This window comes from Cibotium barometz, chromosome 46 (assembly GCF_041138505.1).
Source record: "Cibotium barometz isolate CiBa-2024 chromosome 46, ASM4113850v1, whole genome shotgun sequence".
Lineage (NCBI taxonomy): Eukaryota > Viridiplantae > Streptophyta > Polypodiopsida > Cyatheales > Cibotiaceae > Cibotium > Cibotium barometz.
Genome location: NC_141091.1, coordinates 40,134,274 through 40,159,286, shown reverse-complemented (window position 1 = coordinate 40,159,286; position 25,013 = coordinate 40,134,274). Strand labels below are relative to the sequence as shown.

Here is a 25,013-nt window from a genome sequence, read left to right as displayed (position 1 = left end):
AGGATCCCGCCTTCGCCTCGCCTTCGCCGCAGCTTCAGACTCTGATGGAGGCTCCTCCCGCTCCGCCTCAGAGGGACTCATCCGCAGCCCCCTCGCCCGCACCTGAGGACACCCCCATCAGGCTTTCTCTTTCGCCAGAAGAGGAAGCGAGCCTCACCGCAGAGGTGGAACGCCTCCAGGCTCATTCCACCATCTACCACATAATCGGTACTCGCCCCAGTAGAGGGGAGATCAGGGATCTTCTTCAGGCCCGCCTTCTTGCAGATGTGGGCAAGATCCTGGACGTACAGCTCCTGGGCCGGGGACATTACCAGATCGAGTTCGAGGCCGCCCAGAGCGTTGCCAAGGTCCTTGCCATGAGTCCCCTTGACATCAGGGGCGCTCGGGCTTTCTTCAGACCTTGGCAGCATGGATTTGACCCAGCAGCGGCGGAGCAGGGAGAGCGCCTTTTCCATGTTACAGTTTGCTTCCCTGGACTCTGCCGGGAGTATCTTCCGCTCCTCCCTAGGCTCGGAGCATTGGTGGGCTCGGTACTAGAGACTGGCCCCTCAGCAGCTTCAGTGGTGGCCAGAGCAGCTGGGCTACCTTCGGTCAGAGTGTTGGTGTCTGACATCTCCTCCCTTCCTAAGGTAATTCAGCTACCTAGTATAGGGGGGGGATGGATAGACCAGAGAGTGGAGTTCTCGGGGCTCCCGAATCAGTGCTTCATTTGCAGGCAGGTCGGCCATCTGGCCAAGGCCTGCCCTCGCAGGAGACCCCAACCCTCACCACAGCAGCAGGCTACTGATGGCCCGCCCACAGATTCGGCTCGGCAGGCTGCCTCCGGGACACATGCTCAGGCCACAGAGACCTCGGAGTGGCAGCCTGGACAGGGGCGCCGCCGAGGGAGACAGCCACAGCAGCACGCCCAGAGACCGCTGCAGTAGCAGCCACAGTCTCAGCCTCACTGGGTTCCCGTGAGGAACAGCTTTTCTCCCCTCCAGGAGGAGACCCCCGCGGCGACGACTGAGGACCAGGAGATGCTAGCACCCCCTCCTTCACCCCCCCCCACCCCTGTCGCCTCCCACCGCCTCGCTTCCACCATCGCCTCCTCCCGTCCCCGCTCCGGTTTCGGCAGCGGCTCCCTCTCCACCCCCCTCGCCCCCCCCCCCCCCTCCTCCCCCTCCGCCCGCCTCACCTTCCCGGGAGGCCCTGGCAAACCCTGGCGTTCACCTGCAGTCCAGAGAGCGCTGAGCACTGACCTCGCTCGAGCATCACACAGGAGACCTACTATGCCGATTCGGGCTTCACGGATATCATCTATCCGCAGTCGGCTGAGTCGCCTTGGCATTAGACAGCGCTCGGAGGCTTTTGATTATGCCTTCACACGGCTTTTTGGAGCAGAGGGCCCCCATGAGCCAGCACCCATCCGAGTTCATGTAGTGATACCTTCGGCCCGCGGGAAAGGAGGCACTAGACTCAGCGGTGGCCTTCTCGTTCCCTCTATGTGGCCCTTGCGACCGGGAGTGGACTCTAGAGCTCGCTATCAGCACTTTGAAGACTCAGGCAGTTGAGTTTTCTCATCACATGAGCGATCTAGAGGTGACAGATGTGATAGGCCGACTTTGGGAGTTGGCTCATTTTTTCTTGGATCCCGGGAGTGTGGATACCTCAGGGATTCGGCATTTGGTCGTTCGCATAGTGGCAGACTTAGCACGCGACCCTGGATATGTGTGTATACACGAGGTTGCTCTGTCAGAGCGGGAGGCAGTCGTCATGGGCCACAGCCATTGGCGCCTGATCCGGGATTCTTGCAGTACACCGGGTGGGTAGATTCGCAGCCGCTCGGATGGGGACTACTCTCCATCCAAGCCGCTTGCGAAGGCCCGCCGTACGGCTGAGACAGCATCCACCTCAGCAGGGCATCCATGAGGATCATCTCATGGAATGTACAGGGCCTTGGCGGAGCACATTTTATACGCTATCGTGGTTGCTTGAGGCAGGAGCTTCAGAGATGACTGGTTGGTGGCAGCATTGATATTTTGATGATGCAGGAGCATCACTTGGGTGAGAGCAGGATCCGGAGATATGGTTCGGTGATGCCTGGTAGATGGGACACTTTTTGGTCTGCAGGGTTTGGTCCTTTGGGTGGACAGGGAGGAGTATGCATGGTGATTGCAGATGTATGGCGGCACGCCATTGTGGATCAAGGGATCATTGTGCCTGGTAGAGCACAGTATGTCATTCTGAGGATGCATGATGAGCTATTGGGCGTGCTCAACGTCTATGCGCCCAATCATGCTAAACTGGTTCCTTGGCCTCTTATATCTCCCAGTTCACCAACTTGATACTGGAGATTGATTCTTTGTCCCCAACGGACGAACTTCATGTCTTCATTGAAGGGCTTAACCCCACACTGCGTGCCGATGTTCAGAAATATAACCCTGTCGATCTTGCCGATGCCATACGATATGCCGAGCGCGTTGCAGACATTAATTCTCGAAATTCGGCCTCTTCCGGTCGAGCTAATGACTTTCAGAAAGCCAATGGATCTCGTATGAGCCGAGATAGTCGCAGAGAGTCATCTGGCTCTTCTACCTCCCAGCCTAATCCTCAATGGAATAATTCTCAACAACCTCGCCGATCAGAAGGATCGTCCTCTTTTCGGTTCCGACGTTCTAACTCCTTCCAACCATGCAGTTCGGATCGTGGACGGTACCAAAGACGTGACTAATGCCCCAAAAGACCAACTCATCGACAGAATTCTAATGCTGAACCCCCCATTTCTGCGGAGAAACCCCTAGTTGCTGACAAAGGAAAGCGTGCAGTTACTCACCATGCTATTGCACATGCTTCAGTAATTACCGCTACTGCTACAGTAATTACCGCTATTGCTACAGCACAAACTGCCTCTTCACCGTTGCCTCAGCGGTCTACTCAGGTTTTGGTTCTTCAAGGTTCTATTTCCAGTCACCCTATTCGATTGCTCATTGACAGTGGGTGTTCTCATAATTTTGTGGGAACCACCTTGACTCAGAGATTGAAGATTCGGACTTCCCCAAGTAATGTTATTTATGAAGTAGAGCTTGCCGATGGTTTCACATCCTCGTGTAACACCATTGCCAAACACCTCTCCTTTCGAATTCAGCACTATCGTGACAAATTGGATTTCCAAGTCATGAATTTGGCACATTATGATATGATCCTTGGTCAAGAATGGTTGTATCAATATGATCCCTTGATCAGTTTCCGGAACCATTCTATACAATTTGCTCAAAATGGTATGCTTGTGGCTCTCAAAGGAATCAGAGACCAACCTTCTACACCTACCCTTTCAGCTCTTCAAGTGAAACGGTGGGTCGGCAAGAGTGGTTGTTCCTCAGCACTTTTAATGGTTTATTCAGCCAACGACCCTCCCGAGGACATAGATACAAAGGTGATGTATCCCAGGCAACCTTTCTTTGCTCCATACTTGGACCTTTTTCCTCGGGAGCTTCTTGCGGTCCTCCCACCTCGTCGACCAGTCGACCATGCTATTGATATTCTTCCTGGCAGTGCTCCACCTACTCGTGCTCCATATCGAGTTTCTTTTACGGAATCTCAGGAGATACAGCGACAACTTACTGAACTTTTGGAGAAAGGACATATTCGACCAAGTAAAAGCTCTTTTGGAGCTCCAATGCTTTTGGTGAAAAAGAAGGATAAGTCTATGCGTCTTTGCATCGACTATATTGCCCTTAATAAGTTAACTATCAAAAATAAGTATCCTCTTCCACGCATTGATGAATTGTTTGATCAATTGCTCCATGTAAAGGTCTTCTCCAAAATTGATCTTAAGTTTGGATATCATCAAATTCGCATTCGTGAAGGTGATGAATATAAGACAGCTTTTTGCACAAAATATGGTCATTACGAGTACTTGGTCATGCCATTCGGGTTAACCAATGCCCCTGCAACATTTATGAGTCTGATGAATGATCTTTTTCGTCCTTTTTTGGACAAGTTCGTCATTATTTATCTTGACGACATCCTGGTGTTCAGTCGTAATATGGAAGACCACAAGGCACATCTTAAGATCATTTTCCAGGTGCTTCGAGACAATGCTCTTTATATTAATCCAGGCAAAAGTGAATTCTTCAAGACATCCTTGGAATACCTTGGACATGTTGTTTCAGCAGATGGAATTTCCGTGGATCCAAAGAAAATACAGGTTATTGTCAATTGGCCAACTCCCACAAACATCCATGATGTTCGTTCTTTTTTGGGACTTGCCAACTTCTATCACACAAAGGTTCATCGATTTTCCGAAATAGTTGCTCCTCTTACCGAACTTTTAAAGTCCGCTCCGGCATTCCAATGGACTGAAGCCGCAACACAAGCTTTTGAAAATTTAAAGATAGCTTTGACAACAACTCCTGTCATGGCTATTCCAGACCCTACTCTCCCCTTTGATGTTTACACGGATGCTTCTGATATTGCCACTGGTGCCGTCTTAATGCAACAAGGACGTGCCATTGCGTTTGACAGTCATAAGCACTCTGCAATTCAAGGACGATACCCGGTATATGACAAGGAAATTTTAGCCATTGTTCATGCCTATCATGCATGGAAACATTATCTCCTTGGTGTGGATTCAGTGGTGAAAACAGATCATCATTCTTTGAAATATATCTTCACGCAGCCAGTTATGAATGCTAGGCAAGCACGTTGGGTCGAATTCTTAGCCAATTTTCATATGACAATTGAGTATGTTCCTGGTCTTACCAATGTGGTTGCGGATGCCCTCAGTCGTATGCTGTTAGCTTCGGTCTTGGCTATTTCTATAGTTAAAATGGATATACCTCAAAGTTTCAAGGACCGTTATCCAACAGATCGTGATTTTGGAAATGCATTTCGAATTCTCAATTCTCAGAATGCAACTCCTTCCGACTTAAAGATTTATGGCGCATACACAATAGTGGATGGTTTATTATATTATCAGGACGGTATTTGTGTACCTCATGATACTCATGTTCGAAGAGTATTGGTGAAAGAACATCACGAGGTCACTTATGCTGCACACCCATGTATCAACAAGACTTATCGTCTTTTGACAGCTACATACTATTGGCCTCAAATGAAGCAAGATGTTATTAAGTTTGTTACAGCGTGTCTCTCATGCCAATGTATGAAAGCTAGCAGACAAGTTCAAGCTGGTCTTCTTCAACCACTTCCAGTTCCCAATGAACGATGGGAAAGTGTTAGTATGGATTTTATCACTTCATTGCCACGTTCTTCTAAAGGCAATACACAGATTCTTGTGGTGGTTGATAGATTTTCTAAAATGGCACATTTCATCCCATGCAAGAAAGCAGCCCAAGCTTCAGATATTGCAGTACTGTTTTTACAGTATATCTTCAAACTTCATGGATTGCCAAAATCTATAGTTTCGGATCAGATCCAAAGTTTACAGGACATTTTTGGACTTCGATATTCAAGTCTCTTGGTATAAATTTACTCTTTAGCTCTGCTTATCATCCTCAGACAGATGGACAAACGGAACGAGTTAATTAGATTCTGGAAGAAATGCTGCGACATTATGTTCAGTCTCGATTAGCTTCATGGGAAGAATATTTACTGTTGGTAGAATTTGCTTATAATAATTCTTATCATTCTGCTATTGGAATGACACCTTTTCAAGCAGCTTATGGCCATACTCCCCTTATTCCTGCCAACTTTATTCTTCAACATAAAGTGGCTTTAGTAGACCACCTCATTCAGGAAATGCAAGATATTCTATTACAGATTAAGGATAAGATGATCAGCGTCCAAGAGCAATATCAACGCACAGCTAATAAGCGTCGTCGTCACATTGAATTTCAAGAAGGAGACTTGGTATTATTATATATTGCCCCTCATCGATACAAGACAGTGAAATCAGTTTTCCCAAAGCTTCGCCCAAGATATTATGGACCCTTTCGTATTACTAAGAAGAACTCATCTCTCAGTTATAAGTTGGAGTTACCACCTTCTTGGGGTAGAATTCATCCAACTTTCCACATTTCTTGGCTCAAGAAGTTTGTGGACGGTGATTCTTCAGTTTTAGATCATTTGGATTATGTTCCAGAAATCGAAGATGAACACATACTCTTAATTCTAGAGATAATTCTTGATGTCAGACAGAAAGAAACACGACATAAACTCACTACAGATTTTTTGGTTAAATGGAGAGATTTTGATGATTCTGACTCTACTTGGCAAAGTGATGAAGACTTACAGGAATATCCAGAACTTCTTCGGGAATTCTTTCAAAGACAACCATCTCTTCTTAGCTGGAGTCTTATTTTAAGTGGGAGGGAATGTCATGATTGTGACTAACTCTCTTAATCTCTCCTTAATTACTCATTAATCTCTTATTAACTGAAAGGACACCTGTGAAGGGTCACACCCTTACACATGGGTCACTATGAAAGGACATGTCTATTCATTAAAAGGCACACCCCTAAGTCCAAAGGACATAACCGTTGACTCAAGAGCCACACCCCTTCCCAGGGATGTGTCTCTTCACTTGTACCCTTTCGGCCTCTATTTAAGAAAGGCCCCTGTCTCGATGCAATCATCTCAATCTTTCTATCAGCATTTGTCTTATGTTTGTTAATTAAGTCTTAATCATGTTAATAAAGCTATAAAAGCTTTATTAACTATAAAAGCTTTACAACTCCAGTGGGTCCCCCCTTCTTTGCCTACACTCAACAGTTGGGCTGCATGATTCAGATGCCAGAGGTCGAGGGCATTCCAGCAGCTGCAAGACACTGGTAGTCTCAGGGCCTCCCTCAGTTTCTCTCAGACTTCTGGAAGAGGATGTGGGATATTTTTTGGCCGTGAAAGATCACTCTCTTTTTGTGGTAGCTGGCATATCGGAACCTGGCTGTTGGCACTTGGCTAGCCATAGGAGGTAGGCCAACAGTCTGTTCGAGGTGTGGCCATCCCCAAGAGTCCCAACGTCATGTTGGGGTAAAGGCATTATGCCCACCCTTATAGTGTGTATAAGCCCATAAGTTTTATAGTACATAGTACACTTAGTACATTAAAAGTGCTAAGTGCACTATGTGCACTAGAGCAAATATACATGTGTGATAGGGGAGTCACACACTCATACTTTGTGAGTTGACTTATCTCCACATGTCTCTCTCTCTCTCTCTCTCTCCCTTCTTCTCTGTGTGTGTCTCCCACATGAAACCCTAACTATTTCAGCTGAGCTTCTTTAGCTCCTTCAACTGGTATCAGAGCTTGATCACCTCCCTCTTCTCACAGTCCCCTGTTGATTACTCTACTGGTCGCTTCCTACTGGCCGTACCATCTGCACGTGATCACCCTGCTGTTGGTCGCACTGTCTATTGTGCGCCTGCTGGTCTTACTTAGCTTGTCGAAGAGCCCTGTCTATTGCTGGTCGTACTGCCTTGGCTGCCCAGCGTAGGCAGCCAACAGACCACGCAGCTGAGCCAGGCGTGCCCAACCACAGCGTGGGCTGCTCAGCTGCTGCCCAGCAGCAACAGGCACGTTGCCCAACCAGGCAGCCAACAGCTGCTGCTCAGCCAGGCGCACCACAGCGCAGCAGCAGCATCATAGCGCAGCCAGCTCCCAGCCTGCACAGCAGCAGCTCTCAGCTCGCAGCACCAAGTCCAGCAGCAGCTCCCTTCAACAGCCGTACAGCACACAGTAGCATCCGTACCTGCACAGCAGCAGCAACATCAGCACACGAGTTAGCAAATACCACGCTGTCGTGCCATGGCACGTCTATGGTGTGAAACCATGCATATGAGGCCATCAAATGCAAATCCAGATGCATGAGATTAACTGCCTTGACTTGAGTCATTATATGATGCCTAAGTACATATGTTCATATTGTAAAGGAGGTTCAATAAGACGAGCTGAGGCTGAGCCAGTCTCGAAGCCTCTGTACATGAGTGTGGTGTGAATTATGGAGTTTTAAGCTTATGGTAGACCTTGTAGTAGGGAACACCCTTCTCAACATGTATGGAAATGTGAGAGCATGTATGATGTAAGGATTGGTTTTGAAAGAATGCCCTTTTGAGATATCGTGTCTTGGAATGCCATGATTTCTGTGCTTGCTCAGAATCGATATAATCAGAATGCTTTGGATTTTTTTTCAACTGATGCTACTGGAAGGTTTGATGCCAGAAGACTTCAAGTCAGGAGGGAGTTCAAACTTAGTACCTCTACTAGTTGCTGCATCTGCTCCTCTGCTTGAGGAATTTGAAGTATCCAGAAACAGATCAGGGGCCAAAGAAGTCTCACAACTATTGAGGTTTCTTGGCCTTTCTGAGTGTAGGCATTATGTCATGTCCATGGTCTCTTCTAAATTCTATGAAGGTGCTTCATTAGCGAGCTGGTACAAATCGTCATGTTTTATTAATGAGGACATTGCGGGTTTATTGGAGAAGCTAGAAATAGTGGTTATACTCAAAGGTGTCACTATTGCGCTTGAAGGTTTTGGAGGTCGGAATGATCCACTCACTCCTCAACAGAGCGTTATCGAGGACCCAGAGATAAAGAAGCTGGAACTTCATGCCTTGCAACATATAGTGGAGGCTGTCGAGATCCCACCTGATCTCGTTATTGCCACAAACGAGACTCGAGATAGCCATCAAGCTGAGAAGTTTGTCCATAGCTCATACTACTTTCTAAGGATAGCAGATGCTATATTGATGGAATCCATCTGCGTTTGAATGCTCGAGGAAACCCTAAGCTAGAGCCATAGCCATAGCCACAGCCACAGCCATAGCAATAGTGAAAGCCATGGCTAAGGTCTGAAGGTGTTTTCTCTATAAGGGGTTGTGTTTGTGTATTCTGGTTCTACACCATGGCCTTCGCCGCGAGGTCTTCTTCCTCAAGCTTATGGCGATCAATACTGGGCCGCCTTAACGGCCCCCACAGCAGCACCCCTCCAGCAGCACCGGCTACGGATCTCTTCTCAGTGGATCACTAAGGACATCCAAGTGCTAGCAAATGGAATTGTGAAATATCTGGATACTCCTTTTTCTGATGTCAGGGCATTGGAAGATCAAGAGGCAGCAGCTGGAGACGTATACGCAAGGTGGTGGCTTGCGTGGCAAAGATACGAAGGAGTTTTTTTTTTTAAAGGAAATATCCGAATATTAAGCAAGAAAAAAGGAGGCGCAGTGTATTTTCAAACTGGGAAATTCGAATTTTTAGCTGCAAAAGCGAATGGAGCCCGATTCTCTGGCGGGAAAAAATGGGAAAACCAGAAAAGCAGAGATACGAAAGGGAGAGAATATGTAGAAACGGGGGGGTGTGAAAAAAGAGAACCAGAGTGGAATTCTACCAAAGATTCAAAAATGGTAAGGAAGGCTACTGTATAGGGCATCCTGGGGTTTGAATTGAAGAGGAAATGAAGCGCTATCGAATGACATGATCTTCAAAAATCTCACAATATACAAGGGAAATGATGTCAAAAACAATACGAATGCTGATTTTGGCGCATACTGCAGTGAAGCAGAACGTGGGAAAAGCGATATTCATAAATTCGCTTCTTTTTTTAACTCTGAGATAAGTAATATTTTTGTTGTTTTGTTACTTACGATTTCAAAAAAATCGTATAGTCTAGGAATAAAAATATTCCCCCTTTAAGGTTTCTTTGGGAACAAGAAGGCTTTGGGGAAAAAGGTTTTATGGTTTTGGAGAGTCTTGGAATAGGAAAGCATCAAAAATACAAATAGTTTCCTGGATTTGGATATTATTTTGTAAAAAGCTACTTGGTTGGATTTTGGATTGCTAGACATGGAGTTTTCTAAAATCACATGAATATGTTATACATATGCCATATGTCATCTCTTGCTTTGTGAGTTGTTGGAATCTGAAAGCAGGTTTTTATGAGATCAAGAGACATCTCGAAATGATGGGGTTGGCAATATATGAAATATGTGATGTGAATGGTCACATGCATATGGAAATCTTTTGTAGATTGTGTTATGCCTACATGTGATATGTTTGAGGCATTTGGAAAAAGAGTCAGGAGATCTATGCTTGGAACTGGTCATGCTCTTGACACACAATTTATGTGCAATCATCAAGCAGAATTTGGGGATGTATTGAAGTGAATTGGCACATGTACATGTCATCAAAAATGGAGATGTCTTATGCTCCTTGAAGAGTTATGTGTTTTTGTTTTCCTTGCTGGGATTTGAAGCCACTCTCACAGCCAGAAGTCTCGCACTTGCCCAGCGATACCGCCCACGTCACGACAGTTTTTTGGTGAACCAGACGTGTAACTGCTGGGGTGAGAGTGTGGTGAAATACACAGGGAAGCTATGGCTGAGAATCCTGAGGGTCAGGGGTTCATTTTGACCCCGGGGTTATGCAAATGTTTCAGATGTTTACTATGTATATGCAACAGCAGCAAGCTGCTGAGAGGGGGCAAATTTCCACGACTAAAGCACTGCATTCAATTGTGAAAAAGGTGGATCAATTTGATGGTAAGGACATCACAAAGTACCTGCGCAATTACACAAAGAAAATGGAGCTAAACAGGATCACTGAGGAGGATATGGTTCGAAGCTTTGAGCTGGTATGTGTTCCTGAAATAAGAGAGCGCATAAGAGGATTACAGGCAGCACATGGTGGCAGAAATTGGGAGGAGTTCAAGCTTTCTTTGAAGGATGATTATTTCATGGAGGATTCTGAGCGGGTGACCAAGCGAACTTTCTTGGAATGGGTCACAAAACCCAAATTTTTTTTTCAACTGATGCTACTGGAAGGTTTGATGCCAGAAGACTTCAAGTCAGGAGGGAGTTCAAACTTAGTACCTCTACTAGTTGCTGCATCTGCTGCTCTGCTTGAGGAATTTGAAGTATCCAGAAACAGATCAGGGGCCAAAGAAGTCTCACAACTATTGAGGTTTCTTGGCCTTTCTGAGTGTAGGCATTATGTCATGTCCATGGTCTCTTCTAAATTCTATGAAGGTGCTTCATTAGCGAGCTGGTACAAATCGTCATGTTTTATTAATGAGGACATTGCAGGTTTATTGGAGAAGCTGGAAACACTGGTTATACTCAAAGGTGTTACTATTGCGCTTGAAGGTTTTGGAGGTCGGAATGATCCACTCACCCCTCAACTGAGAGTTATCGAGGACCCAGAGATAAAGAAGCTGGAACTTCATGCCTTGCAACATATAGTGGAGGCTGTCGAGATCCCACCTGATCTCGTTATTGCCACAAACGAGACTCGAGATAGCCATCAAGCTGAGAAGTTTGTCCATAGCTCATACTACTTTCTAAGGATAGCAGATGCTATATTGATGGAATCCATCTGCGTTTGAATGCTCGAGGAAACCCTAAGCTAGAGCCATAGCCACAGCCACAGCCACAGCCATAGCAATAGTGAAAGCCATGGCTAAGGTCTGAAGGTGTTTTCTCTATAAGGGGTCGTGTCTGTGTATTCTGGTTCTACACCATGGCCTTCGCCCGCGAGGTCTTCTTCCTCAAGCTTATGGCGATCAATACTGGGCCGCCTTAACGGCCACCAGCAGCAGCACCCCTCCAGCAGCACCGGCTACGGATCTCTTCTCAGTGGATCACTAAGGACATCCAAGTGCTAGCAAATGGAATTGTGAAATATCTGGATACTCCTTTTTCTGATGTCAGGGCATTGGAAGATCAAGAGGCAGCAGCTGGAGACGTATACGCAAGGTGGTGGCTTGCGTGGCAAAGATACGAAGGAGTTAAAAAAAAAAAAAGGAAATATCCGAATATTAAGCAAGAAAAAAGGAGGCGCAGTGTATTTTCAAACTGGGAAATTCGAATTTTTAGCTGCAAAAGCGAATGGAGCCCGATTCTCTGGCGGGGAAAAATGGGAAAACCAGAAAAGCAGAGATACAAAAGGGAGAGAATATGCAGAAACGGGGGGGTGTGAAAAAAGAGAACCAGAGTGGAATTCTACCAGAGATTCAAAAATGGTGAGGAAGGCTACTGTATAGGGCATCCTGGGGTTTGAATTAAAGAGGAAATGAAGCGCTATCGAATGACATGATCTTCAAAAATCTCACAATATACAAGGGAAATGATGTCAAAAACAATACGAATGCTGATTTTGGCGCATACTGCAGTGAAGCAGAACGTGGGAAAAGCGATATTCATAAATTCGCTTCTTTTTTTAACTCTGAGATAAGTAATATTTTTGTTGTTTTGTTACTTACGATTTCAAAAAAATCGTATAGTCTAGGAATAAAAGTATTCCCCCTTTAAGGTTTCTTTGGGAACAAGAAGGCTTTGGGGAAAAAGGTTTTATGGTTTTGGAGAGTCTTGGAATAGGCAAGCATCAAAAATACAAAGAGTTTCCTGGATTTGGATATTATTTTGTAAAAAGCTACTTGGTTGGATTTTGGATTGCTAAACATGGAGTTTTCTAAAATCACATGAATATGTTATACATATGCCATATGTCATCTCTTGCTTTGTGAGTTGCTGGAATCTGAAAGCAGGTTTTTATGAGATCAAGAGACATCTCGAAATGATGGGGTTGGCAATATATGAAATATGTGATGTGAATGGTCACATGTATATGGAAATCTTTTGTAGATTGTGTTATGCCTACATGTGATATGTTTGAGGCATTTGGAAAAAGAGTCAGGAGATCTATGCTTGGAACTGGTCATGCTCTTGACACACAATTTATGTGCAATCATCAAGCAGAATTCGGGGATGTATTGAAGTGAATTGGCACGTGTACATGTCATCAAAAATGGAGATGTCTTATGCTCCTTGAAGAGTTATGTGTTTTTGTTTTCCTTGCTGGGATTTGAAGCCACTCTCACAACCAGAAGTCTCGCACTTGCCCAACGATACCGCCCACGTCACGACAACGCCCCCCCTTCCTGCAACAAAAATCAAGAAATTCAGTCTGTAAATCGCAAGAAATCAGAAATTTCAGAGGTATTTGCTTCAATTTTGGGATTTACATGTCCATTATCATCAATTGAGTAGGTACAGGTCCTAATGGCTCAGATTACAATTGGCAACATTGGGTGACATTGGTCACATTCCGGGTCAATTGGCAGAAAATTGGGTGTTAACATTTGGGGCTTTTGATGTGATTGTGCCATTGGGCATTCATACATGGTGTATGATGTGAGCAATCTCACATTCGGGGCTAAATTACAGGAAATTGGAGTGCAAATCAAAGGGCTTTTGTGCCAATTGGGTTGATTTGCATGCAGGCACTGGCATTTGATGCTTTGGGCAATGTGTTGATGCCTGTCAAGCACTCAATGTGCCAGTAAATCAAAGGGCTTTTATGTATTGGATGTATATGTGGCCAGGGGGAAGCATTGTGAAGACTCTGGATGCCTTCATGTGCATTAATGTACCATTCATGATCAGAAATTGATCTTGAATCAAGGGCCTTTTCAAGATTTTGTGCTTGTTGAGCTTGGCAAAGCAGCAGGGAAGACTTTTATGCCTTGAACCCTCAGTAATCCACTTGCAGTCAAGGGGCTTTTCCCCAATTTCTGTCCGGGACTGTTGTATGCAGTGGTGGGGACTGTCAAGGTCTGATTTTCACTCATTTGGACAGCCAGGAGAGCATTTATTGCTACTATACTTGCCGGTACAGATTTAGTACATCATTGGTGAGCACTTAGTACTGTTGTACAGTATTTTGGAAGGGGAACAGAGCACATCTAAGGTGCTGTCATAAATCTGCAGCAACCAGATTTTGGTGATTTTATCACATTCAGTGGGAGGAGAGTTGCATTCGTGCTTCCCGCAGTGGGAGATAAACTTTGGGAGAACAACTGTGAGCACTTTGTGTGCTTTGGTGCAGTGTTTGCACATCTTGCAGGGAGTCAGGCATTGACTGTGTCAAAGGTTGCATATTGCTATGGCAACCACAGGTGAGAGGTCTTCATTGCTTCACATCAAGAAGCTTGAAGGCTCACATAATTATGACATTTGGCAAACCCAGTGCTATAATGTGTTGCTATAGAAGAAGCAGCACAAGCCCATCAAAGAAAGGGGTGTAATGCCCGCTTCTCTTACTGCTGAAGAATGGGAAGATATGGATGAGCTGGCAAGATTCACCATCATGTTGTCTGTGTCAGACTCTTTACTTTTCAGCATACGTGAAGAGAAGACAGCTTGGGGAATGTGGCAAAGATTGCAGGACTTGTATGCCCAGCAAAGTGCCTCAAGCAAAGTGTATTGGTTGAAGAAACTCATAGGTCTTCAAATGAAGGAAGGGGCGTCTATGACAGCCCATCTAAATGAGTTTAATGGTGTTGTCAGCCAGGTCATCAATCAAAAGTTGGCAATGGACGATGAGTTCAAAGCCACCTTTCTCTTATGCACTTTGCCAGAGAGTTGGGACACATTCAGGACAGCCACTAGCAATTCAAATGCTATGCCGTCATATGCAGATGTGGAGGGTGCTCTCCTTCAAGAGGAGATGAACAGGAAGAACAACTTTGTTGGAAAGTCCAATGCAATGAATGCACGTGGGAGATCCCAGTAAAGGGGTAAAAGCCAAGAACGGGGAAGGAGCAAGTCCCGCTCCAAAAAGGACTTGGAATGCCATTATTGTGGCAAGAAGGGACATTTCAAAAAGCAATGCTACAAATGGAAGAATGATCAAAAGGAAAAGGGCAAAGGCAAAGACAAAGACAAAGATGAAGCCAAAGATGCAAAGCCAAAGGGCAAAAGTGGAGTCAAGATTGAAGAAGTAAATGTGTCACATGCAGGTGACAGTGAGGATGAAGTCCTATTCATGTCTTCACTTGATGCCCATTCACTCCATGCAGGAGATGGTCATGGTATGCACTCATGGATCATTGATTCAGGTGCCTCCTTTCATGTCACAGGTTGCAGAGACTTGTTTGTCAGGTATACTGCTGGCAATGAAGGAGTAGTGTATTTGGGTGACAACCATGCATGCCAGATTCTTGGCAGAGGTGATGTGAGGCTTGTGTTTTCAGATGACTCACAGCTTATTGTTACCACATTTGGTAGTGGAAAGTGGAAGATTAGTAAGGGCTCACTGGTTGTTGCCAGAGGCTCTAAGGTGGACACTCTTTACTGCCAGAATACGCAGCGGAGATGATGACCAGATCTGGGAACACACGAGCAAAAACGCAGGCAGAAAAACAGCACAAGAGTGAGAGAGAGATGTAGGCGTGTAACCTGCTCTATATACACAAGAAGTTCCCGAGAAATGATACAAATAAGGTATGGGGACTGGGGGTCTATATATACATCCCAGAGAGGGCAGTCGGCCAGCAGAAAGAGTGCCCACGACTGATGAAAAAGTCCCACGACTGCATAAATGCAGTCGGCCAGCACACAGATGCCCACGACTGATGAAATCCAGTCGACCAGCAGCCCAGTGGCCCACGACTGATGAACATCCAGTCGGCCAGCACTGGAGTGCTCCTGGCATCATCTGGCAGCCCTCCCACGCCTCAGAAAAATGAGAAAAAATAGGGGAAAAATACGGGGAGCGAGGAAAAATGATAAAACACCTGATAAGGGCGGGCACACCAACAACAAAGGCCCTGGTGTATAAATCTAGACAGGAGATGACTTCTAACACCCCCTCTCAGCTCCTGGCTATGTAACCAACCACTGGGAGCTGGGGTGCCGCCTGAGCAAATCCTGAGAGAGCGACTTCGTGAAGAGGTCCACCGTACTGTCCTCCGTCGAACAGAACTCTAGCAAGATGTCATCAGCAACGATCTGTTCACGAACAAAGTGCCTCTGGATGACCATGGGTTCCCCCAGTGGAAGGCCAAACCTGCAATGTAACCTCCTGCTGCTCCGTAAAACTGCTCCTGGGCCATAAGTAGATCTCCTCGTGTCCGGATCTCCTCCCCAAACTGAGTCACTCCATCCGTGGAGTCGGACTCCATCCAACAATCCCCCTCCTGTGTACAAGAGTCCATGATCCTTCGCATGCCGCAGAAACCACAGGAAACGCAATCCTGCTTCCCAAAGAGTCATCTGCAACCATGCGCTCAACCGCCTCATAAGGAAGCTCCCGTCCAATCTGGTGTCCATCAACCAGATCAATGAACCATACAGCTTCTGAGTCATAGAGACATCACACTGCTCACAAGGATCAACACCTGTTACGGTGCACAAACAAGTCCTGGAAACCTGATGAAACCTGTCAACCACCCCCTCTGAATCCGGAACCACAAAGCCTGGAGAAACCACCTCCTTCTGCAAGTAAGCACCTGCCACCTGCCTGGCTTTCCGAAAGGTCCCCGTGGAAAGAACATCCTCATCTACTGGAGGTTCTATGTCCCGAATACTATGAGACATCAGAGCATAAGTGACCTGTTCAGCTTCCTCTGACTCACGAACACAAGAACTACCAACATCAGTACTGAAGTTCCTGCCAACTGTTGCCATCTACTGGCAAGCTATCCACCACATGGTCTTGGAAAGCCCACACCTGCAGCGTATCCACACTTGAGTAGCCATTACCAGACTGCCACTCATCACAATCCTGAGGACCTGGGAGAGAGAGTGCTGAAAGCCTATAAACTCCATTCTCCACTCCACCTTCCCAAACCACTTGGCCTATTGCTTTGTCCCGGAGAGCAACAAAATGCTCATCAAACTCCACCCGTACGCCAGTCTTGCAAACTTGATGCACTGACAACAGATGAAAACCAAGTACCGGAACATACAACACCTGGGAGGAATGCTTCCCTCCTCTGCCATCGGGAACTATCTCCATCTTGCCCTCACTGTGAACTGGGATAGTGGATGTATCACCAGTAAGAATATGACCAGAAAGCTTGCAGAGATTCTGTAAACCGGAACGGGAAGGAGTCATGTGCTTGGAAGCACCACTATCGAGAATCCACTCCCGAGTATCCATTGCGGAGAGTCCTTCAATCTCCTCCCTGCCTGAAGAAAATGAAGCATCGGTGTCCCATCACCTCCAGGTGCACAAAAGCCGGAGTCTTCATGATTTCTGCTGAGGAATCTTCACCCTTCTCGGTCTTCCGCTTGGGACATTGCCTCCAATAGTGGCCGTTCTCGCCACAATCATTACAAGTCCTCTCTGCCTTCAGTTTCTCGCGGTCAGCGTCGGACTTCTTCTCAGAAGACTTCTCCGATGAAGCCTTCCCTTTGCTCGAGTTACGGCCTTTCGACCGTTGGCCAGTTAAGGCCTCCGAACCTCCACCGTGAGGAGGGTTCGTGAATCGTTCCTCCTGGTCCAGGACCATGGGCACAAGCTCCTCCCACGTGATGGTGTTGAGCCTGCCACTGGTAATCAACGATGAGTAAAATGCTGAGTACGAAGAGGGCAAATGTGACAGCAACGTGATGGCCATGTCCTCTGACGATATCTCCTTCCCAGCCTGAAGAACTTCCTGCTGACGAGCCTGCAGCTTGTTAATATGCTCCCGCATCGTCGACGACTTTGCAGGGCTCATAACCCGCATCTGTACTTCCAAAGAAATCCTCTTCATGGGCGATACCCTGTTGTACAGAGAAGCCAAATGCTGCCATATACCTCTGGCCAGCGTCATGTGCTTTACATGATTGATTACCTGCGGTGTGCAGTTGAGGAAAATAAACGAACGGACCTTGGCGTTGACGCGATCCCACATCTGCGTCTGGGCCTCCCGGTCCTTTCGGGTTGATGGTAACTCCCCTTCCTCTACTTCCGGTCATGGAACACCAACAATGACGAAATCGGCGAGGTCGTAGGACTCCAGAACGGATTCCATCATCACCTTCCATATGCCGTAGTTGCTCCCGTCCAACTGACGGTCCACCGGGAACGTGGGGAGTGTTGGGATCTTCACATGTCTCTTGGCCATCTCAAACAGATCTGCCATTGTGGGGATGTACTCTGAAAAGGGTGGATGGGTGGGAACAAAGAAGAAATAAAACCTGCAAGTGGCTGTCCAGCAAATCAGCCCGCCTTCCTCTTGCTTCTCCTCTTCCCGAACAGTCCAAAACAGTCCACCAATCAGCCACAAAACAGTCCCCCTCTTGCTCACACAAATCCCAAGACCTATCTAGAGCCTAGGGCTTTGATACCATGTCAGAATACGCAGCGGAGATGATGACCAGATCTGGGAACACAAGAGCAAAAACGCAGGCAGAAAAACAGCACAAGAGAGAGAGAGATGTAGGCGTGTAACTCTGCTCTATATACACAAGAAGATCCCGAGAAATGATACAAATAAGGTATGGGGGCTGGGGGTCTATATAAACATCCCAGAGAGGGCAGTCGGCCAGCAGAAAGAGTGCCCATGACTGATGAAAAAGTCCCACGATTGCATAAATGCAGTCGGCCAGCACACAGATGCCCATGACTGATGAAATCCAGTCGGCCAGCAGCCCAGTGGCCCACGACTGGTGAACATCTAGTCGGCCAGCACTGGAGTGCTCCTGGCATCATCTGGCAGCCCTCCCACGCCTCAAAAAAAAGGAAAAAAATAGGGGAAAAATACGGGGAGTGAGGAAAAATGATAAAACACCTGATAAGGGCGGGCACACCCACAACAAAGGCCCTGGTGTATAAATCTAGACAGGAGATGACTTCTAACATTTACTTCATGCATGCTGGTGTTTGTCACCATGCTAATGTAAATGCAACCGAGCTACCGGAAATCTCTATGTGGCATAGCCGGTTGGGACACATGAGTGTCAAAAGGAATGGGGCAATTGTCTCGTTTTGGTTACTTGCCTTATCTAAAGTTCTCAAGTTTTCAGTTTTGTGAGCATTGTATATATGGCAGGCAACTCCAGTGCCCCCACAAGAAAGCTCTTGGAGAGAAAGATGCTCAGTTAGAGCTTGTGCATACAGATGTATGTGAGATGCCTCAGCTTTCTTTGGGAGGGGCAAAATATTTTGTGTCTTTTATTGATGATGCCACACGCAAGGTGTGGGTTTATCCTCTTCGTTTGAAGAGTGATACATTCTCAGTGTTTGAGAAGTTTGTTGCTCATGTTGAGAATCAAACTGGCAAAACACTGAAGGCTTTGCGTTCCGACAATGGTGGAGAGTATATGTCCAAACAGTTTCAGGACTTTTGTGATGCTAAAGGCATCAAGAGGGAGCTCTCTGCTCCTTATGATCCTCCACAAAACGGGACAGCAGAGAGGATGAACATGACCATTCAGGAGAAGGTCCGTTCTATGTTGTCACATGCTGCGTTAGCTCATGGTTTTTGGGCTGAAGCTGTTATGACAGCCGTTCATCTTATAAACAGGTCACCTAACACGAGGCTTGGTGGGAAAGTGCCAGAGGAAGTATGGATAGGGAAGCCTCCGTCCTACAAGCACTTGAGAGTGTTTGGTTGCGTTGCGTACGTGCACATACGTAGGGAAATACGCACCAAACTTGATCCTAAGTCTCACAAATGCATATTCCTAGGATATGGTGACAGAGGTGAAATGGGGTATAGACTTTGGGATCCAGTGAATAGAAAGATTATACGCAGCAATGATGTCATTTTTGATGAAACATGCATGTATAAGGAGCCTGCAAGGCAACAGGAGCCTGGCAGAGTCATCTTTGATGATGATGGACATCATGGACAACAACCAAGGGCTGTAAATCAGCCATTACAGCAACAAAACCAGCCCTTAAATGGTGCTGAAAATGGTCCAAATGGACAGCCAGAGATGGCAGAAGATATCCCTATGGATATCCCACAGTTAGAGGAGATACCGGGCATGATCTTTCAACCTTATGGCATGGAACAGGAGCCACCAATAGGTGATATGCAGGCTGGACAGCAACCTGCAAATGATGATCATTGGGTACGGAGGTCCACAAGACCCTCCAGACCCCCTGACAGGTTTGTTCCAGGGGTTGACTACTTGATGCTCACTGACTGTGGGGAGCCCTCTTGTTATAAGGAGGCTTTACAGAGGGCAGACAAGGCTCTTTGGGAGCGTGCTATGAAGTCAAAGATGGATTCTCTGCACAAAAATGGAACATGGGAGTTGGTGCATTTGCCTACAGGCAAGAAGGTTTTGCCATGCAAGTGGGTTTATAGGCTCGAAGTTGCACCTGATGCAAAGCCAAGATACGAAGCCAGGTTAGTGGCTAAGGGCTTCAAGCAGGAATATGGTGTGGACTTTGATGAGATCTTCTCTCTAGTGGTCAAAATAACCACACTTAGAGCTGTATTAGCTTTGGTTGCTCATGATGATCTGGATTTGATTCAGATGGATGTGAAGACTGCTTTTCTTCGTGGTGATCTCCATGAGGAGATATATATGCAATAGCCAGAGGGTTATGCAATGAATGGAAAGGAGAAGCTTGTATGCAAGCTGAAAAAGAGTCTTTATGGGCTCAAACAGGCACCAAGGGAATGGTATCATAAATTTGATACATTCATGAAATCCCAGGATTTCAGGAGGAGTGACATAGATCACTGCTTATACACCAAGAAAGCTTTGGATGGCAGTCTATTGATCCTCATCTTGTATGTTGATGATATGTTGATTGCCGGGAAATCTCGTAAAGAGATGGATGGCTTGAAGAAGAGGCTGCATCAGACCTTTGATATGAAGGATTTGGGTGATGCAAATCACATTTTGGGTATGTGGATACTTCGGGACAGAAATCAGCATGTGTTGTATTTGTCTCAGAAGGAATACATTGGCAAAGTTTTGCAGAGGTTCAATATGGAGGGGGGGAAGAAGACTAGTACTCCTTTGCCTCCATATGTGAAACTCAGTGCTATGGACAGCCCACAGTCGGATAGTAACAGGGCTGATATGGCCAAGATTCCGTATGCTTCAGCTTGTGGCAGTCTCATGTATGCCATGGTTGCTACCAGGCCGGACATTGCATTTGCAGTGGGAGTGGTTATTAGATACATGGCCAACCCTGGCAAGAAGCATTGGGAAGGAGTGAAAGGTGTCATGAGATACCTGAAGGGCACACAGGATATGTGCATCTGCTTTGGCAAACAGGATGCATTAGATATTTGCATGGTTACATGGATTCGGATTATGCCGGTCATCGAGATAATCGGAAGTCTACTACCGGTTATGTGTTTACATTCACAGGAGGTGCTGTGTCATGGATATCCAGGATGCAGAAGTGCATTGCCTTATCTACTACAGAGGCCGAGTATATTGCAGCCACAGAGGCTTGCAAGAAGGCATTATGGCTATCTCGGTTAGTGGTTGATTTGGGTTATACAGGGGATATTCCATTGTTGCATTGTGACAGTCAGAGTGCCATCCAGTTGGCAAAGAACCCTGTCTTTCATGCAAAGACGAAGCCTGTGGATGTGAAGTATCACTTCATCAGAGAGGTGATAGAGGACAAGCTGATTCAGCTTGTCAAGATTCATACGGATGACAACCCGGCTGATCTGTTGACAAAGAGTTTGCCTCCAGAGCGGTTTGCTCATTGCAGACACTTGATGGGCATTGGATGAGGCCAGTTTCAGCCTTGATATGGCCTTGTATATTATCATGTACATGCTGATTTTTTCTTTTCCTTCACTTAAGGGCACATTGCCTTTAAGTGGGAGGTTGTTGGGGTAAAGGCATTATGCCCACCCTTATAGTGTGTACAAGCCCATAAGTTTTATAGTGCATAGTACACTTAGTACATTAAAAGTACTAAGTGCACTATGTGCACTAGAGCAAATATGCATGTGTGATAGAGGAGTCACACACTCATACTTTGTGAGTTGACTTATCTCCACATGTCTCTCTCTCTCTCTCTCCCTTCTTCTCTGTGTGTGTCTCCCACATGAAACCCTAACTGTTTCAGCTGAGCTTCTTTAGCTCCTTCACGTCATTGTCTTTGGGATTGCCGAAAGGCTTTCGATAGGTTTGGTAGAGGATTCTCTAAATCTTGACTATGGACCGGCCCCCCTCCCACACAGTTACTTGGGGCACCGAGGCCGATGCCATCATGGCATATGAGGAGGGTGGGGTCGGCCTCTCACCTTCGTATTTCTGCAATGCTAGTCCTAGCTCCATCCACTGGGCATTGGACTCTAGGTTCTAGCGAGAGATGGGAGATTTGTAGTAGTATTGCTGTGTGGCACATTTGGAGAGTTTGATGCAGCGAGCCGTGAGGCCATCAAGGGGCGAGCGGAGTCCATCTGGAGCATCTGGCTCGATATCATTCATACCTTATGTAGATAGTGGGGGGAGCCTCAGGGTGGCTCTGACCGCATGCGGAAGCACCGGGAGGCCTTCTTCAGGATTTGGTGTCATGGTCCCTTTCTCATTGTCAGTGGTGGTGAGCCCACTTGGCACTATAGACCACCTCTGTGGTTGTTTTCCCCTCCCCCCCCGTTGTATGAGATAGCCTTCTCCTCCTAGAGCGGCTAGCCGGAGGAGAGTAGCATCCTCCCCTTTTTTCTGTTTTGACTCACTTCCCCATGCGGAGTCGAGTTTGTACTTGGCCAGAAGGATCTCTTTCCTGGGGAAAAAAGGGTGCATCGAGTGAACCATAAGGTCAAATGCATGCGCCCTTGGACTTTCAGGCTTGCAATTGTGCAAACATGATGCAAATCACGCGCAAAAAAGTTTTTAGACAGTTCTTGCATCTTGCATTGATATTCTGGGCAGGATAGAATTGACTGGTGATATCAGCAATGCAAAAAGATTGTGTTGAGAAGCTCAAGGGGAATCTTCTTCAGGTACATGGGCTACTATTAAGGGTGGATGTATGAGTGGAATTACTGATAACCCCTCTCCTTATGAGTGTTCAAAAGAAGCCTATTTATGGGACAGAACCCGTCTCTCCTTGGCTGGACCCATAGTGCTAGCCTGTTTCTCCTTGCCATGATGTCACGTGCACGCCCATGCCATGGCTAATCCTGTGCATGAACAGTCTTGATCCCTGGTTAAGCATCGGTAGCAGCATCATCATCAGATCATCAGAATCAGCATCAGCATCAGCATCAGTATCAGCATCTTCATCATCATCAGCATCTTCATCATCATCAGTATCATCATCATCAACACTAGCAGCATCATCATGGGAGAGCATAAGGGCCTGTTGGCTGGCAGCAGTACCCGGCAGCAGGCAGCCAGGTACTATGGAGTGGGCAGCAGGTGTGGTAGGACCAGAAGACAAAAGCGCAGAATTTTATCAGTATTTTCTCAGGGTTCATGTCCACAGCAGGCCGACAGCTCCTGGTGGCTGGCCGACTGCATCCCAAACATATATATAAGGCATTCAGTCATCAACCATTTCATCAAGTCCTGGTAATGGCTCAAACACAATGCCTTCCACAAACAGCACTTCTCCTGATGGAGCGAGGCTCACAACAGCAGCGAGATCACCAGAAACCCTAGGGCCAAGAAGCTGTTGGCTCTGATACAACGTGAGCCGGAAAGATCTGGGCCGCACCCACACCCCTCCTGCCTGGCCACCCAAGGAGCAGGCATTCCCAAAAGTGTGCACGGGGATGCGTACTCCCTCTTACTCATATACCCTTCACAGGTGTTCCACTCGTGCATATGGGATAACCAAGAAACCAGCTGCCACGTGGCTTGAGGAGGTAAGGTTGTTACCTGCAACAGGGGAGTGCTGACATTTAGTTTGTGGTCCTAATCTAGGAGGGGATTCTTGCAAGGCTGGCCTTGGCATTGGGATTGCAGAGTGTATGTTGAAACATGGAATCCCTACACTCCAGGATACATCAGTATTTTAAAAAACGCTGCATGTTTCAACTTTCAACCTGTATTTTCTTTGGAAACACATTGGAAGGGGGATAATTAAATGGTTTCTTTGCAGGTGGTTGAAAACACAGATGTCCTAATTCTTGCTGTGAAGCCTCAAGTTGGTATGTAGGTGTTTTTTGCTCGCTTTTGTATTATGGAGTTTTATGATAGAGCACATGAATGGAGAATATCATTTGGATGACTCACTGCAGTGGAAAAAGTTTTAGTGGATCTCAAGCCGTACTTCACAAGAGATAAGCTGTTGGTATCAATTGCAGCTGGGGTCACCCTATATAACTTGCAGGTATTGGCATCCCCCAGTCCTTGTTTTCTTTTTTATTTTCCTTGTAGTTCCTTTGGAATCTATATTTTGGGCGGCTTCACAACACTTTTTTTTTTTAGTTCCTTTTTTCACTGCTCTGACATATCCAACAACCCTAACACCTGTCCAGGGAGAGGGTGACCTCCAGGGGCCACCTGATGAACTGGCAGGCCTGCCTAGGTGCTTCCCTTCTGAAGCCACCCTTGTTGATCTTGGTGCTTTCCTTCAAAGTGGTACTGAAACTGTGTTTTATGCATCTGTGCTTCTAGAAATGGGCAGGAGATGTACGGGTTGTGAGAGTGATGCCCAATACTCCTTGCTTAGTAGGAGAGGCAGCAGCAGGCTAGACTCTAGACTCTTCTTCCAAGCTGGAGATTTGATTTGTTTTAAATATTACAACAGTTTGATTTTACACGTATTTTACAGTCATGAGCCTTGGAGAGCAAGCCACCCTGCAAGACTCACTTCTGGTGAAGACACTTTTTGAAGCCGTTGGAAGCATTCACGTGGCTGATGAGAAGCTTCTCAATGCTGTGACAGGCTTAAGGCATGTATTTGGATGTAATCAGGCAGTTTTCATTTAAGTGATGAGGAGACACATTAACATTCAGCTACACTAGCTAGACAGAAAGCCTTGAATGTTACCTGATTCAGCAAGATTGCAGTGATGAAGTTTTGATGTGTGATGTCCTGCAGTGGAAGCGGACCAGCATATGTTTACCTTGCGATTGAGGCTCTTGCAGATGGTGGTGTAGCAGCAGGGTTGCCAAGGGATCTCTCCCTTGCTCTGGCATCCCAAACAGTAATCTACCATTGTCCCGTCTCATGCCTCCTCTGGGGGTGCATTCATTTGGCTGTGTAGCGTTGGCCAATCTTGTGTGATTACAGTTAATTGATTCAGGATCAATATGTTTAATAGGTCCTGGGAGCAGCAAAGATGGTTTTGGAAACAAAGAAACACCCAGGGCAGCTCAAGGATGAGGTTGCATCGCCAGCAGGTACCCTAGTGTACATTTTTATTC

The 25,013-nt window shown here is 46.5% G+C and overlaps 2 protein-coding genes across 2 annotated transcripts in view; both read left to right on the top strand.

The window, feature by feature from the left end:
- Positions 1 to 25,013, top strand: part of LOC147612213 (pyrroline-5-carboxylate reductase-like) — a 69,375-nt gene that overhangs the window by 43,805 nt on the left and 557 nt on the right. The window contains exons 2-7 of the mRNA XM_086784101.1: positions 23,743 to 23,791; positions 23,882 to 23,973; positions 24,261 to 24,333; positions 24,418 to 24,538; positions 24,688 to 24,793; positions 24,911 to 24,989. Of these exons, the coding sequence (XP_086640227.1) occupies positions 23,743 to 23,791; positions 23,882 to 23,973; positions 24,261 to 24,333; positions 24,418 to 24,538; positions 24,688 to 24,793; positions 24,911 to 24,989 (520 nt within the window). The remainder of the gene's footprint in view (positions 1 to 23,742; positions 23,792 to 23,881; positions 23,974 to 24,260; positions 24,334 to 24,417; positions 24,539 to 24,687; positions 24,794 to 24,910; positions 24,990 to 25,013) is intronic.
- On the top strand, positions 10,745 to 11,317 carry LOC147612214 (uncharacterized). The gene is made up of 2 exons (XM_086783883.1): positions 10,745 to 10,961; positions 11,079 to 11,317. Exons 1-2 carry the CDS (start codon positions 10,745 to 10,747, stop codon positions 11,315 to 11,317), a joined length of 456 nt encoding a protein of 151 aa, XP_086640009.1.

Bases quoted from the DNA above. Each gene is read 5' to 3' on its own strand.
- LOC147612214 (XM_086783883.1), top strand. From the start codon at position 10,745: ATGCTACTGGAAGGTTTGATGCCAGAAGACTTCAAGTCAGGAGGGAGT. The intron at 10,962-11,078 runs GTGCTTCATTAG...TTGCGCTTGAAG, and splicing joins CTCTTCTAAATTCTATGAAG to GTTTTGGAGGTCGGAATGAT.